This window comes from Somniosus microcephalus, chromosome 7 (genome assembly GCF_052327205.1).
Source record: "Somniosus microcephalus isolate GS21.2 chromosome 7, FLI_Smic_1.0, whole genome shotgun sequence".
Classification (NCBI taxonomy): Eukaryota; Metazoa; Chordata; class Chondrichthyes; order Squaliformes; family Somniosidae; genus Somniosus; species Somniosus microcephalus.
The window spans coordinates 277,320,226-277,333,873 of record NC_140993.1 but is presented as its reverse complement, the minus strand read 5'-3'; the positions used below and the strand labels follow the sequence as shown (position 1 = coordinate 277,333,873).

Sequence of the window (13,648 nt, the reverse complement as noted above, 5' to 3'; positions counted from 1 at the left end):
TGTAGTTACTAGGATTGTACGCCCTTTCTTGAACAATGGTGTCACATTTGCCACTTTCCAATCCTCAGGCACCTCCCCTGCATCTAGGAAAGATTGGAAAATTATGGCAAGCCCTTCTGCTATCTCCTCCTGCAATTCCCTTAGCAACCTGAGATGCAAGCCATCTGGACCAGACGACTTCTCCACTCTAAGCATACGCAGCCTTTCTAGTACATCCTGTCTATCAATTTTCACCCCTTCCATTGCTTCTACCTTTTCAACTTCTACCGATATTTTGTCAGCATCCACCTCCTTAAGAACATAAGAAATAGGAGCAGGAGTCGGCCCTTCGAGCCTGCTCCGCCATTCAATGAGATCATGGCTGATCTTCTGCCTCAATTCCATTCACCGGCCTTATCACCATATCCCTTGATACCCTTACCAGTCAGAAATCTATCGCCTTCTGTTTTGAATATACCCAATGACTGAGCCTCCACAGCCCTCTGGGGTAGAGAATTCCAAAGATTCACCACCCTCTTTGTGAAGAAATTTCTTCTCATTTCAGTCCTGAATGGCCTACCCTTTATCTTGAGGCTGTGGCCCCTGGTTCTAGACTCCCCAGCCAAGGGAAACATTCTCCCAGCATCTACCCTATCAAGCTCTGTAATAATTTTGTATGCTTCAATGAGATCCCCTCTCATTCTTCTGAATTCAAGAGAATCCAGGCCTAGTTTACTCAATCTCTCCTCATACGACAGTCCCGCCATCCCAGGAATCAATCTCGTGAACCTTTGTTGCACTCCCTATGGCAAGTATATTCTTCCTTAGGTAAGGAGACCAAAACTGTACACAATACTCCAGGTGTGGTCTCACCAAGGCCCTATATATTTGGAGTAAGACTTCTTTACTCCTGTACTCAAAACCTCTTGTAATGAAGGCCAGCATACCATTTGCCTTCCTAATGGCTTGCTGCACCTGCACATTCACTTTCAGTGACTCGTACAAGGACACCCAGATCCCTTTGAGCATCTGCATTCTCCAATCTTTCACCATTTAGGAAATACTCTGCCTTTCTGTTTTTTCTACCAAAGTGGATAACTTCACATTTATCCACATTATAATCCATCTGCCATGTTCTCGCCCACTCACTGAGCCTGTCGAGATCCCCTTGAAGCCTCTTCGCAACTGACACTGCCACCTAGCTTTGTATCATCAGCAAATTTGGAAATGTTACATTTAGTCCCCTCATCCAAATCATTGATGCAGGTTGTGAATAGCTGGGGCCCAAGCACCGATCCTTGTGGTACCCCACTAGTCACAGCCTGCCATCCTGAAAAAGACCCGTTTATCCCTACTCTTTGTTTTCTGTGTTAACCAATTCTCAATCCATGCTAGTATATTACCCCCAATTCCATGTGCCCTAATTTTGTATCCAAATACACCACATCTACCAGTTTCCCTTTGTCTACTCCACTAGTTACATCCTCAAAGAACTCCAATAGGTTTGTCAAACAGGATTTCCCTTTCATAAATCTATGTTGACTCTGCCCAATCTTACTATTAGTTTCTAAGTGCCCAGTTATTGCATCTTTTATGATAGATTCCAGCATTTTCCCAACTACTGATGTGAGGCTAACAGGTCTGTAGTTTCCCATTTTCTCTCTCCCTCCTTTCTTAAATAGCGGGGTTACATTTGCTATCCTCCAATCTGCAGGAACCGTTCCAGAATCTATAGACAACCAATGCGTCCAATGGCCACCTCTTTCAAAACCCTAGGATGTAGGTCATCCGGTCCTTGGGATTTATCAACTTTTAGTCCCATTAATTTTGTTAGTACTTTTTTTTAACCTAATAATTTTTTTCAGTTCCTCATTCTCGCCACACCCTTGGTTTACTCGTATTTCTGGGAGGTTTTTTGTGTCTTCCTCCGTGAAGACAGAAACAAAGTATTTATTTAATTTCTCTGCCATTTCCTCATTATAAATTCTCCCGTCTCTGACTGTAAAGGACCTACATTTACCTTCGCCAGTCTTTTCCTTTTAACATACCTATAGAAGCTTTTACAATCCGTTTTTATATTTTGCGCTAGTTTGTGCTCATATTCATTTTCCCTTTCTTTATCAATTTCTTGGTCCCCCTTTGCTGATTTCTAAAAAGATCCCAATCCTCAAGCTGACTGTTTTTTATGGCAACTTTATAAGCTTCCTTCTTTGACTTAATACTAACTTTAATTTCTTTTTGTTAGCCATGGTTGGATCACTTTTCCTTTTGGGTTTTTATGCCCTAGAGGAATATATGTTTGTTGCAATATTTCCTTGAATGTTTGCCATTGTATGTCCACCTTCATACCTTTTAGTGTAGTCTTCCAATCTACCATGGCCAACTTGTCCCTCATACCCTTGTAGTTTCCTCTGTTAGATTGAAGACCTTAGTTTCAGATTGGACTACATTACTCTCAAACTTAATGTAAAATTCAATCATATTATGGTCACTTGTCCCTAAAGGCCCCTTTACCACAAAATTATTGATTAGCCCTTTCTCATTACACAGCACCAGATCCAGAATAGCCTGTTCCCTGGTTGGTTCCTCCACATACTGATCCAGGAAACCATCTCACATGCATTCCAAGAATTCGTCCTCCACACCATTAGTGGTAATTTGATTTGCCCAGTCAATATGTAGATTAAAGTCCCCCATGATTACCATATTGCCCTTGTTACATGCACTTCTAATCTCTTGATTGATACTGTGCCCTACATTACCACTACTGTTTGGTGGCCTACGCACAACTCCCACCAATGTTTTCTACCCTTTGCTGTTTCTTAGCTCCACCCAAACAGATTCCAGTTCTACATCATGATCTGCCAAGCCAAGATCTTTTATCTCTACCGTACCGATCTCTGAGGGTTTTATACCTTAATGCGAGAAGCATCAGGAACAAGGTAGATGAATTAGCTGTGGAAATAGAGGTTAATAATTATGATCTAATTGGGATTACGGAAACATGGTTGCAGGGTGAGCAGGGCTGGGAGCTTAACATACAGGGGTATTCAGTATTTAGGAAGGATCGACAAAAAAGAAAGGGAGGAGGGGTAGCATTGCTAGTAAAAGAGGGGATAAATGCAATTGAAAGGAAGGATATTAACTCAGTTAATACAGAATCTATATGGGTGGAGCTAAGAAATAGCGAGGGGCGAAAAACATTAATAGGAGTGGTATATAGGCCTCCAAATAGTAAAATAGAGGTTAGGGAGGGCATCACGAGGGAAATTAGAGAAGCGTGCAATAAGAGCACAGCTGTCATCATAGGTGACTTTAACTTACATATAGATTGGACTAGCCTAATCAGTAAAAATAATGAGGAGGAGGAATTCCTTGAGTGTTTAAGGGATGGTTATCTGGATCAATATGTCGAGGAACCAACTCGGGAACAGGCTATATTGGACTGGGTACTGTGCAATGAGAAGGGACTAATCAGTAATCTTGTTGTACGGGGACCCTTGGGTCAGAGCGATCATAACATGATCGATTTCTCACTCGAAATGGAGAGCGAAGAAATTGACTCAGAGACTAAGGTCCTGAATTTAAACAAGGGGAATTATGATGCCATGAGACGGGAACTGAGTAGGTCTGATTGGACAACGTTCCTGAGAGGACTGGAGGTAGATAAACAATGGCAAACATTTAAAGATAGAATGACAAAATTGCAAAAATTGTTTATACCAATCTGGCATAAAAGGAAATCTAAAAAGGTGACTCAACCGTGGATAACAGGGGAAATTAGAGACAGCATAAAATCCAAAGATAGGGCGTATAAAATAGCCAAAAAAAGCGCCAGAGCGGAAGATTGGGAACAGTTTAAGATAGAGCAAAGGAGGGCAAAGGGCATGATCAAGAGGGGCAAAATAGCTTACGAAAACAAGCTGGCGGAAAATATAAAAACTAACTCCAAAAGCTTTTATAAATATATCAAAAGGAAAAGACTGGTGAAAACCAAAGTTGGTCCATTGCAGTCAGATACGGGGGAATATATAATGGGAAATAAGGAAATGGCAGATCAACTAAATGCATACTTTGGGTCAGTCTTTACGAAGGAAGACACAAAAAACCTCCCTGGGATATCGGGAAAAATAGGGACATTGGCAAAGGAGGAACTGACGCAAATCAATATCTCTAAGGATATGGTGTTAAGGAAGCTAAAGGGATTGAAGGTGGACAAATCCCCAGGGCCTGATAACATGCATCCTAGGGTACTGAAGGAGGTGGCCCTAGAGATAGCGGATGCACTAAGGATGATTTTTCAGAATTCATTAGACTCGGGAACAGTGCCGATGGATTGGAGGGTAGCTAACGTTACCCCACTATTCAAAAAGGGGGGTAGGGAAAAAGCAGGTAATTACAGACCTGTAAGCCTTACATCAGTTGTGGGCAAAATGCTGGAGTCCATCATTAAGGATGAAATAGCGGAGCACTTAGCAAATGGGGACAGGATAGGACAGAGTCAACATGGATTTACAAAGGGTAAATCGTGCTTGACTAATCTATTGGAATTTTTTGAGGGAGTAACTGGTAGAATAGATGGGGGAGAGCCAGTAGATGTGGTGTACCTGGACTTCCAAAAGGCCTTCGATAAGGTCCCACATAAAAGATTAGCATGGAAAATTGAGGCTCATGGGATAAAGGGGAAAGTTTTGGCGTGGATAGGGAACTGGCTGTCAGATAGAAAACAGAGAGTTGGAATAAACGGCTCATTTTCTGAATGGCAGGCAGTAACAAGTGGGGTACCACAGGGATCTGTCCTGGGCCCCCAGCTGTTCACAATTTACATTAATGACCTGGATCAGGGAGTCGGATGCAGCATTTCCAAATTTGCAGACGACACTAAACTAGGAGGTGGGGTGGGCTCAGAGGAAGAGACCAGGAAGCTCCAGAGCGATTTGGACAGACTGGGCGATTGGGCGGATAAATGGCAGATGCACTATAATGTGGACAAGTGCGAAGTTATCCACCTTGGGTGCAGGAACGGGAGGGCAAATTATTATTTAAATGGCAATAGATTGGGAGAGGGGGAAGTACAGAGAGACCTGGGTGTTCTTGTACACCAGTCACTGAAGGCGAGCATGCAGGTGCAACAGGCGGTCAAGAAGGCAAACGGTATGCTGGCCTTCATAGCAAAAGGGTTAGAATACAGGAACAGGGATACCTTGCTGCAGCTGTACAGGGCACTGGTGAGACCACACCTCGAGTACTGTGTACAGTTTTGGTCGCCTCATCTGAGGAAGGATGTTCTTGCCATGGAGGGGGTGCAGCGGCGATTCACCAGGCTGATACCAGGAATGGCGGGAATGACCTATGAGGAGAGACTATGTAGTTTAGGGATGTACACACTGGAGTTTAGAAGATTGAGAGGGGACCTCATAGAAGTGTATAAAATTCTGACAGGTCTAGACAGACTGGATGCAGAAGGAATGTTTCCCTTGGCGGGTGAGAACAGAACTAGAGGACATAATTTAAGGATAAGGGCTAAACCATTTAGGACAGAGATGAGGGGGAATTTCTTCACTCAGAGAGTGGTGAACCTGTGGAACTCATTGCCACAGAGGGCAGTGTACGCCAGCTCATTAAATATATTTAAGAGGGAATTAGATATATTTCTACGGGCAAAAGGGGTTAAGGGTTACGGAGAGAAGGCGGGGACGGGATACTGAATTAAAGGATCAGCCATGATCTCATTAAATGGCGGAGCAGGCACGAAGGGCCGAATGGCCTACTCCTGCTCCTATCTTCTATGTATCTATCTATGTATCTATGTATCCCTTATTAACAGCGCTACTCCACCTCCTTTTCCTTTGTCTGTCCTTCCTAAATGTTGAGTACCCTGGAACATTCAGTTCCCAGCTTTGGTTACCCTGCAACCATGTCTCTGTAATGGCAATTACATCATACCCATTTACTTCTATTAGTGCCATTAATTCATCCACCTTATTGCGAATGCTACGTGTATTTAGATAAAGTGCCTTCAACTTTACCTGTTTAATATTTTTCTGCACTTTGACCCGCTTTACTGTTGGCCTTTGTTTCTGCTCCCTACTAGTTTTGCTGACTACTTTTCTAACTTGCACTTCCAGCTTTGCTTCTCTCTGTTCTGGGCCCACACTTAGGTTCCCAGCCCCCTGACAAACTAGTTTAAATCCTTCCCAACAGCACTAGCAAACCTCCCTGCGAGGATATTGGTCCCGGTTCTGCCGAGGTGTAACCCGTCCAGCTTGTACAGGTCCCAGAATCGGTCCCAATGCCTCCCTCCTACACCATCTCTCCAGCCACGCATTTATCTGATCTATTCTCCTATTTCTGCTCTCACTAGCACGTGGCACTGGGAGTAATCCTGAGATTACTACCTTTGAGGTCCTGCTTTTTAATTTATTTCCTAACTCCCTATATTCTGCTTGCAGGACCTCGTCCCTCTTTCTACCTATGTCGTTGGTACCGATATGGACCACTACTTCTGGCTGTTCGCCCTCCCCCTTCAGAATGTCCTGCAGCCGCTCAGTGACATCCTTGGCCCTGGCACCAGGGAGGCAACATACCATCCTGGAATCACGTCTGCGGCCACAGAAATGTTTATCTGTTCCCCTTACGATAGAATCTCCTATCACTATTGCTCGCCCATTCTTTTTCCTCCCCTCCTGTGCAGCTGAGCCACTTGTAGTGCCACGGACTTGGCTCTTGCTGCATTCCCCCGAGAAACCATCTCCCCCAGCAGTATCCAAAACAGAAAATTTGTTGGGAGAGGGAGATGGACCCAGGGGACTCCTGCACTACCTTCCTAGTTCTTTAGTCTGGCGGTCACCCATTCCCTTTCTGCCTGTGCACTCTTTACCTGCGGTGTGACCACCTCGTTAATCGTGCTATCAACAAAGATCTCAGCCTTGCGGATGCTCCAGTGACTCCAGCCGCAGTTAACACCGGTACAAAGTACTCGTTGAGTATTCTAGCCTTGCCTTGCGCCTCTAAGCATATATCACCACCTTTGTCTCTAATAGGCCCCACCCCGCTTACTGTTTACATGCCGGTAGAAGATTTTTGGGTTCCCTTTTATGTTAACCGCCATTCTACTCTCATATTCTCTCTTTGCCAATCTTACTTTCATCTTCACTTCCCCTCTCAACTTATTGTATTTGGTCTGGTTCTCCCTTGAAGAATTCACCTGACATGCATCATACACCCTCTTTTTTGTTTCATCATCTTCTCTATCTCCCTCGTCATCCAAGGAGCCCTTGCTTTGGTTAAGTTAACCTTCCCTCTTGTTGGAATGAACCTAGCCTGTATTTGGAACATCTCCTCATTAAAGTTAACCCATTGTTCCGTTATAGTTTTTCCTGTCAGTCTTTGGTTCCATTTTACCCTGGCTCGATCCTTTCACATCCCATTGAAGTTAGCCCTATTCCAGTTTAGAAGTTCCACTCTAGATTGTTCCTTGCTCCTCGCCATTGCTAATCTAAATCTTGGGTACGAGTGATCATCGTATCATAAGTGGTCTCCCACAGACACTTGGTCGACCTGGCCCACCTCATTTCCCAGCACCAGATCCAGCAATGCCTCCTTCCTAGTTGGGCCAAGAACATATTGGTCAAGGAAATTCTCCTGAACACAGTTCATAAATTCCTTTCCCTTTATCCCAGCATTATCCCAATCGATATTTCGGTAATTAAAGTCCTCCAATATCACCATTTTATAGCTCTTGCGTATCGCTCTGATTTCCCTGCAGATTTGCTCCTCTACCTCCCTCTCAGTATTTGGAGGCCTATAGAATATCCCCAATAGCGTGATCATACTCTTTTTGCTCCTCAACTCTAACCAAATGGATTCTGTCCTTGTCCTCTCAAGAACATCCTCCCTTTCCAACACTACAATGTCTTCCTTAATCAGCACTGTCACCCCACCTCCCTTTTTTCCTTCCCTATCTTTTCTGAACACCTTGTACCCTTGAATATTTATGTCAAGGAACCTACCAGGGAACAGGCTATTTTAGATCGTGTAATGAGACAGGGTTAATTAGTAATCTTCTAGTAAATGATCATCTGGGGAAAAGTGATCATAATATGATAGAAATTCATGTTAAGTTTGAGAGTGATGTGGTATGTCTGAAACTAGGGTAATTTTTACGTAGCCAATTATGGAGGTATGAGGGGCGAGTTGGCGGAGATAGATTGGGAAATAAATTAAAGGATATGATGGTAGACAAGCAATGGGAAACATTTAAAGAAATAATTAATAATTCTCAATGAATATACACTCCCTTGAGGAATAAAAACTCCACTGGAAATGGCTAACTAAAGCAGTTAAGGACAGTATTAGATTAAAAGAATGTTGCCAAAGTGTAGTGAGCCTATTGGGAAAGTTTTAAAACTCAGCAAAGGATGACCAAGAAATTGATAGAGGGAGAAAATAGAATGAGAGTATACTAGGAAGAAATATAAAAACAGATTGTAAGAGCTTTTACAAGTATGTAAAAAGATTAGTGACAGAGACAGGAGAAATTATAATGGGGTATAAGGAAATGGCAAAGACATTTAAACAAATCAAAGGTTGGAATTTCTGATCATGCCTGCAAACTTAAACTTGTAATGGAGAAACAAATTGTTGGAAACACTGAAAATGTTTTGCTCTCTCTTCACTCTTTCTAGGCCCATCTACCAGACATTAAGGTTCATGCTTACTTCGCCCCAGTTACCCCTCCACCATCAGTGGGTGGCAGCGGACAACGGCTCTGCAGATGCTGCATCATCCTTTGACATGAGGCTTTGAGTTAAAGAAATACTGGGTTAAAGTGAGTTGTTCCTGCACTGGTGATCTTGAAACTCCTAATTGGGGTAAAGCTCTTGGGAGAAATCACTACACAACCTGATTACCTAACTCCAAGTCAATCTTACTGAAAATAGCAAGGATAATGGAGAACGGTATAAATTTTGACCAAGAATTCATGGGAGGGTTTGGGGTCTGAGTATAGAATAAAATCCCATCCATATTGGTAATGCTTCCATTTAAAGTCCAATACAAATCCTACAACCTCTCACCTTCCCTCCCCACCCCCGTTACCTTCAAAGTGATGACTATAATGTGATGAATTCAGTGTTCAGTAATGGTGCAGACTGCTTCACTAACCAATTGCATTTAATGTGTCGGGCATTTGAAAATATGCATGTAGCTGACAAAGCCAAATTGGTTAATGGGCCCCAAGCCTATTGAAAGGTTAAAGTTTGGGATCATTCTTTTATTTCTATACATGTAGCTGTGATATTAAAGGAAAGATCTTTGTTTGGCAGCAGTTAGGTTGATATATTAATGAAACTGCACTTTTTACATTAGGTCAGACATTTTCAATACATTTTACTTGATTTGATGACTATATGTGCTGGACATCTTGTTTGAGCGGGATACAAATCAGTAGTACTTTTCTGTGAAAACATAATCTATTGTGTATCTAAAGTGGCTTGTGATATTTAACTTGATCTGACTATGAATAAGGCATGATTGTTTCTAAGATTAAAGCCGATTTTAAAACTTCATCTGCATATCCCAGTAAAAGTGTAATTTTGGGATTAAGAATAAAAGGCTATATGTACACAGTGGTCAGAGAATGTTTCTGTTTTCTGTCCATTTTTGCAGAGGGGCACCTTACAAGTCTTTCTACAGCAGGAGTAGTAAATTCACATTAAGACCCGACCGAATCAGATTAGAATTTATTTCATTTAAATTTACCTGGGGGGAAAGGACCTTTTTGTTTTAAATCTTCTGGTGAAAAGACAGAAAATATATGTCCAAAATATGAATAATGTACAAATTAGAATTTGACACAGAAAACTTGATTCTTATCAATTGTGTTTATAACTTTACTGTAAGTCTTTTACAATCATACCACTAAAATGTAATTTTAAAAAATGGAATAAAATGATAATTCCAGTTTCCTTGTCTAGCATTTCTCTGCAATGAAATTCAGCAAGTCATCAAACCTGATGGAAATCCAAATTTAAATTTACTATAACCTTCAAGGGAACCAATAACTTAAAATCTAAGAATGGAGTTAAATTGCATCTTTTCTTTTAAAAAAAAAGTTTTAATTATGGATGTGGCTACTACACGAATAACCGCAATGTTAATGACACAGGATAACAACAGGTTTGATATCAATATTTAATCTGAGTGTATATTCAGTATGAGTGACATTCCAGTTCTAATGTAAAGAAAAATATAAATTTAACTTGTACTGTATCATTAACTATCATGCATTTCTAGATTGCTATGTTTTCATTAATTTGTATACCTGCAGCAAAATTGTTGTTCAATCAAATGTTTTGTGCACTTTGTTAGATTTACAGGATTTATTTTTGGTAATTGGTTTAATTATTAATGTTCAATAAGTTAGCCACTAGCCACATCTGGTTAATTGGGAATCCAGGTGTGGCTAATTGCATTTCTGATTAGTAAATAAAAAGAGAAATAGGCACTGAGCATGTGATCTCAATACTCATTTGCACAGCGTATGCATGTGAACTTCAACCATTTTGTGGGTTTGTTGGTAAAATGGTAAGATGAAAAGCAGAGTGTGCGAGTGTTTTTTGATCATTTGTGAGTGCTTTACTTCCTTGGTTACCAAATAGTGGTAGATGTTTAAGTAAATATACACATGAAGTACATTTAGCTGTATTGTGTGTGCATGTAAGGTGTTTTCTACTAAAATGCGTAGTGCATGTGGCTAAAATGGTGCGCAGATCAGAAAATCGCAGGTGCATTGCATTTGATTTTCTAATCTGTGCTCGTGGCAGGCCAGGTTCTTCACCACAGGTGAGACTCAGAAAATCTACTTAACGCACAGCTTCCATGACTTTATTCAGTCTATAAACAAATACCACACTGACGCAATTCAAGATACAAGTGATGAGATTTTTTTTTTAAATGTTCACAGTCCTTACACCATTTTTAGTAGGAGGTTAAATATAGGCTGTGACTATTCAATAATAAAATATTACATTGGTCTGGGATGGGAAGAGGTGAGGTGCGAGTATCGATCCTCTTTTGGAGTTGTATATTTCTAATCCTAGAGCCATTGCTCCAGAAAGTAACACAAACCAGACTTATAAAACTCCAGCTTGGAAAAATTGAGGTGAAGAGAAAGCACTGTAAACTGAAATAAAAATGCTGGCAATGGGTAAATATTGCAGGTTGAGTAACTCCTGATTAAAGGGGCTTATACTCAAAACCTTAACCTGTTTTTTCTGTTTATTTCTTGGACAGACTGTTGCGTCGTGTAGCTTGGTGTTTGAAGAGAGAATATCATGGGACTAAATAATCACGACCATATGTTAATCAATCAAATGATTATTTTCAGAGCTGGGTTCTGCCTGTGTGGATGTATTTTTGAATGGGTCATGTGAAATTAAACAGCCCTGAAATTTATTCTCATCAATAGAAGCTGCAAAACCAATATTTAAAATATTGCAATGTCAAATGTTAATTGTAACAATATTGAATAGTGGATATATTGTCCATTATCCTTTGCCTCTTACCTCAACCCATTCATGTTCATGCCTTTGTCATTTCCAAACTCAATGGGATAGATCTCGATAGGTGCAATAGTATAAAACAGGTGATAGCAATTTGGCAGCCCGTTTTGTATCTCTCACTCGACCGTTCCACCTTTAAGACCCTTCTTATACTACATCCTGTAGAGCTGGATAATATTTGGATTTCCAAAAGGCATTTGATAAGGTGCCACATAAAAGGTTGTTGTGCAAGATAAGGGCTCATGGGATTGGGGGTAATATAGTAGCATGGATACAGGATTGGTTAATGGACAGAAGAGAGTTGGGATAAATGGGTCATTTTCAGGTTGGCAGGCTGTAATTAGTGGGGTGCCGCAAGGATCCCTGCTTTGGCCTCAGCTATTCACAATCTATATGAATGATTTTAGATGACAGAACTGAGTGCAATGTATCCAAGTTTGCTGACGATACAAAGCTAGATGGGAAAGTAAGCTGTCAGGAGGACACAAAGAGCCTGCAAAGGGATATAGGCAGGTCAAGTGAGTGGCAGATGGAGAATAATGTGGAGAAATGTGAGGTTATTTACTTTGGTCGGAAGAATAGAAAAACAAAATATTTTTTAAATGGCGAGCAACTATTAAATGTTGGTGTTCAGATTTAGGTGTTTTCGTGCAGGAAACGCAAAGTTAGCATGCAGGTACAGCAAACAATTAGGAAGGCAAATAGTACATTGGCCTCTTACAAGGGGGTTGGAGTACAAGAGTCTTACTACAATTGTACAGGGCTTTAGTGAGACCACACCTAGAGCATTGTGCAGTTTTGAGCTCCTTATCTGAGGAAGGATATACTTGCCTTTAGAGGCAGTGAAATGAAGGTTCACTGGATTGTCCCATGAGAGATTGAGTAGATTGGACCTATACTCTGGAGTTTAGAAGAATGAGGTGATATCAATGAAACATAACTGACTCCCACAGCTACCTGGACTACACTTCCTCCCACCCCGCTTCCTGTAAGGACTCTATTCCATTCTCCCAGTTTCTCCGCCTCCGCTGTATCTGCTCCGACGATGCCACCTTCCACACCAGTGCTTCAGACATGTCTTCCTTTTTCCGCAACCGAGGATTCCCCTCTACCGTGGTTGACACTGCCCTCGACCGTGTCAGTTCTATCTCCCGCACCTCTGCCCTCACCCCTGCCCCTCCCTCCCGGAACCACGATAGGGTTCCCCTTGTCCTCACCTTTCACCCCACCAGCCTCCACATTCAACGGATCATCCTCCGGCATTTCCGCTACCTCCAAAGTGATCCCACCACCAAACGTATCTTCCCCTCCCCTCCCCTTTCAGCATTCCGCAGGGACCGCTCTCTCCGAGACACCCTAGTTCACTCCTCTATCACCCCAAACAGCCCTTCCCCTTCGCCTGGCACCTTCCCGTGCAAGCGGAGGAGATGTAACACCTGCCCCTATACCTCCCCCCTCCCCACTGTCCAGGGCCCCAAACACCCCTTCCAGGTGAAACAGCGATTTACTTGTACTTCTCGCAATCTAGTATACTGTATTCGCTGCTCACGATGCGGTCTCCTCTACATTGGGGAGACCAAACGCAGATTGGGTGACCGCTTTGCGGAACACCTCCGTTCAGTCCGTAAGGGTGACCCCGAGCTTCCGGTCGCCTGTCATTTCAATTCACCGCTCCATTCCCACTCGGACCTCACCGTCCTTGGCCTCTTGTACTGTTCCACGGAAGCTCAACGTAAACTCGAGGAACAGCACCTCATCTTCCGATTAGGCAGTCTGCAGCCTTCCGGTCTCAATATCGAGTTCAACAATTTCAGATCATAACCTCGGCCCCTATTTCATTTTCACTTATATTTTTCCACTCCTTTCCTTTCCCCCCCCCCCCTTTCCTTTTGTTTCTCTCTCACACCTGGCTATCTTTTGCCCTGCCAGTACACTTTACACCTAATCACAGCCTATTACCATCTCGTCTAGCTTCTAATCTCTTTTACTTCTTTTGGTTCTTTTATTCTTTTGTCCGATCGCAGCCCTGCCTTCGATCTAGTTCCTTTTCTCTCCAGTTTTGAAGAAGGGTCAAACCCGAAACGTCAACTCAAATTTCTCTCCAC

The 13,648-nt window shown here is 42.2% G+C and overlaps 1 protein-coding gene across 6 annotated transcripts in view; it reads left to right on the top strand.

Annotated features, from left to right (window-relative positions):
• Positions 1-13,648, top strand: part of fbxl2 (F-box and leucine-rich repeat protein 2) — a 321,753-nt gene that overhangs the window by 297,406 nt on the left and 10,699 nt on the right. For 4 of the 6 annotated variants that reach the window (XM_085993891.1, XM_085993890.1, XM_085993893.1 and 1 more), the window contains one exon: positions 8,667-10,578. The exons of 1 other annotated variant lie outside the window; for it this stretch is intronic. In XM_085993891.1, the coding sequence (XP_085850017.1) occupies positions 8,667-8,774 (108 nt within the window). In that variant the 3' untranslated portion in view covers positions 8,775-10,578. Of the gene's footprint in view, positions 1-8,666; positions 10,579-13,648 lie in introns of those variants that run through there. One more of the 6 variants, XR_015079120.1, reaches the window with a different exon arrangement.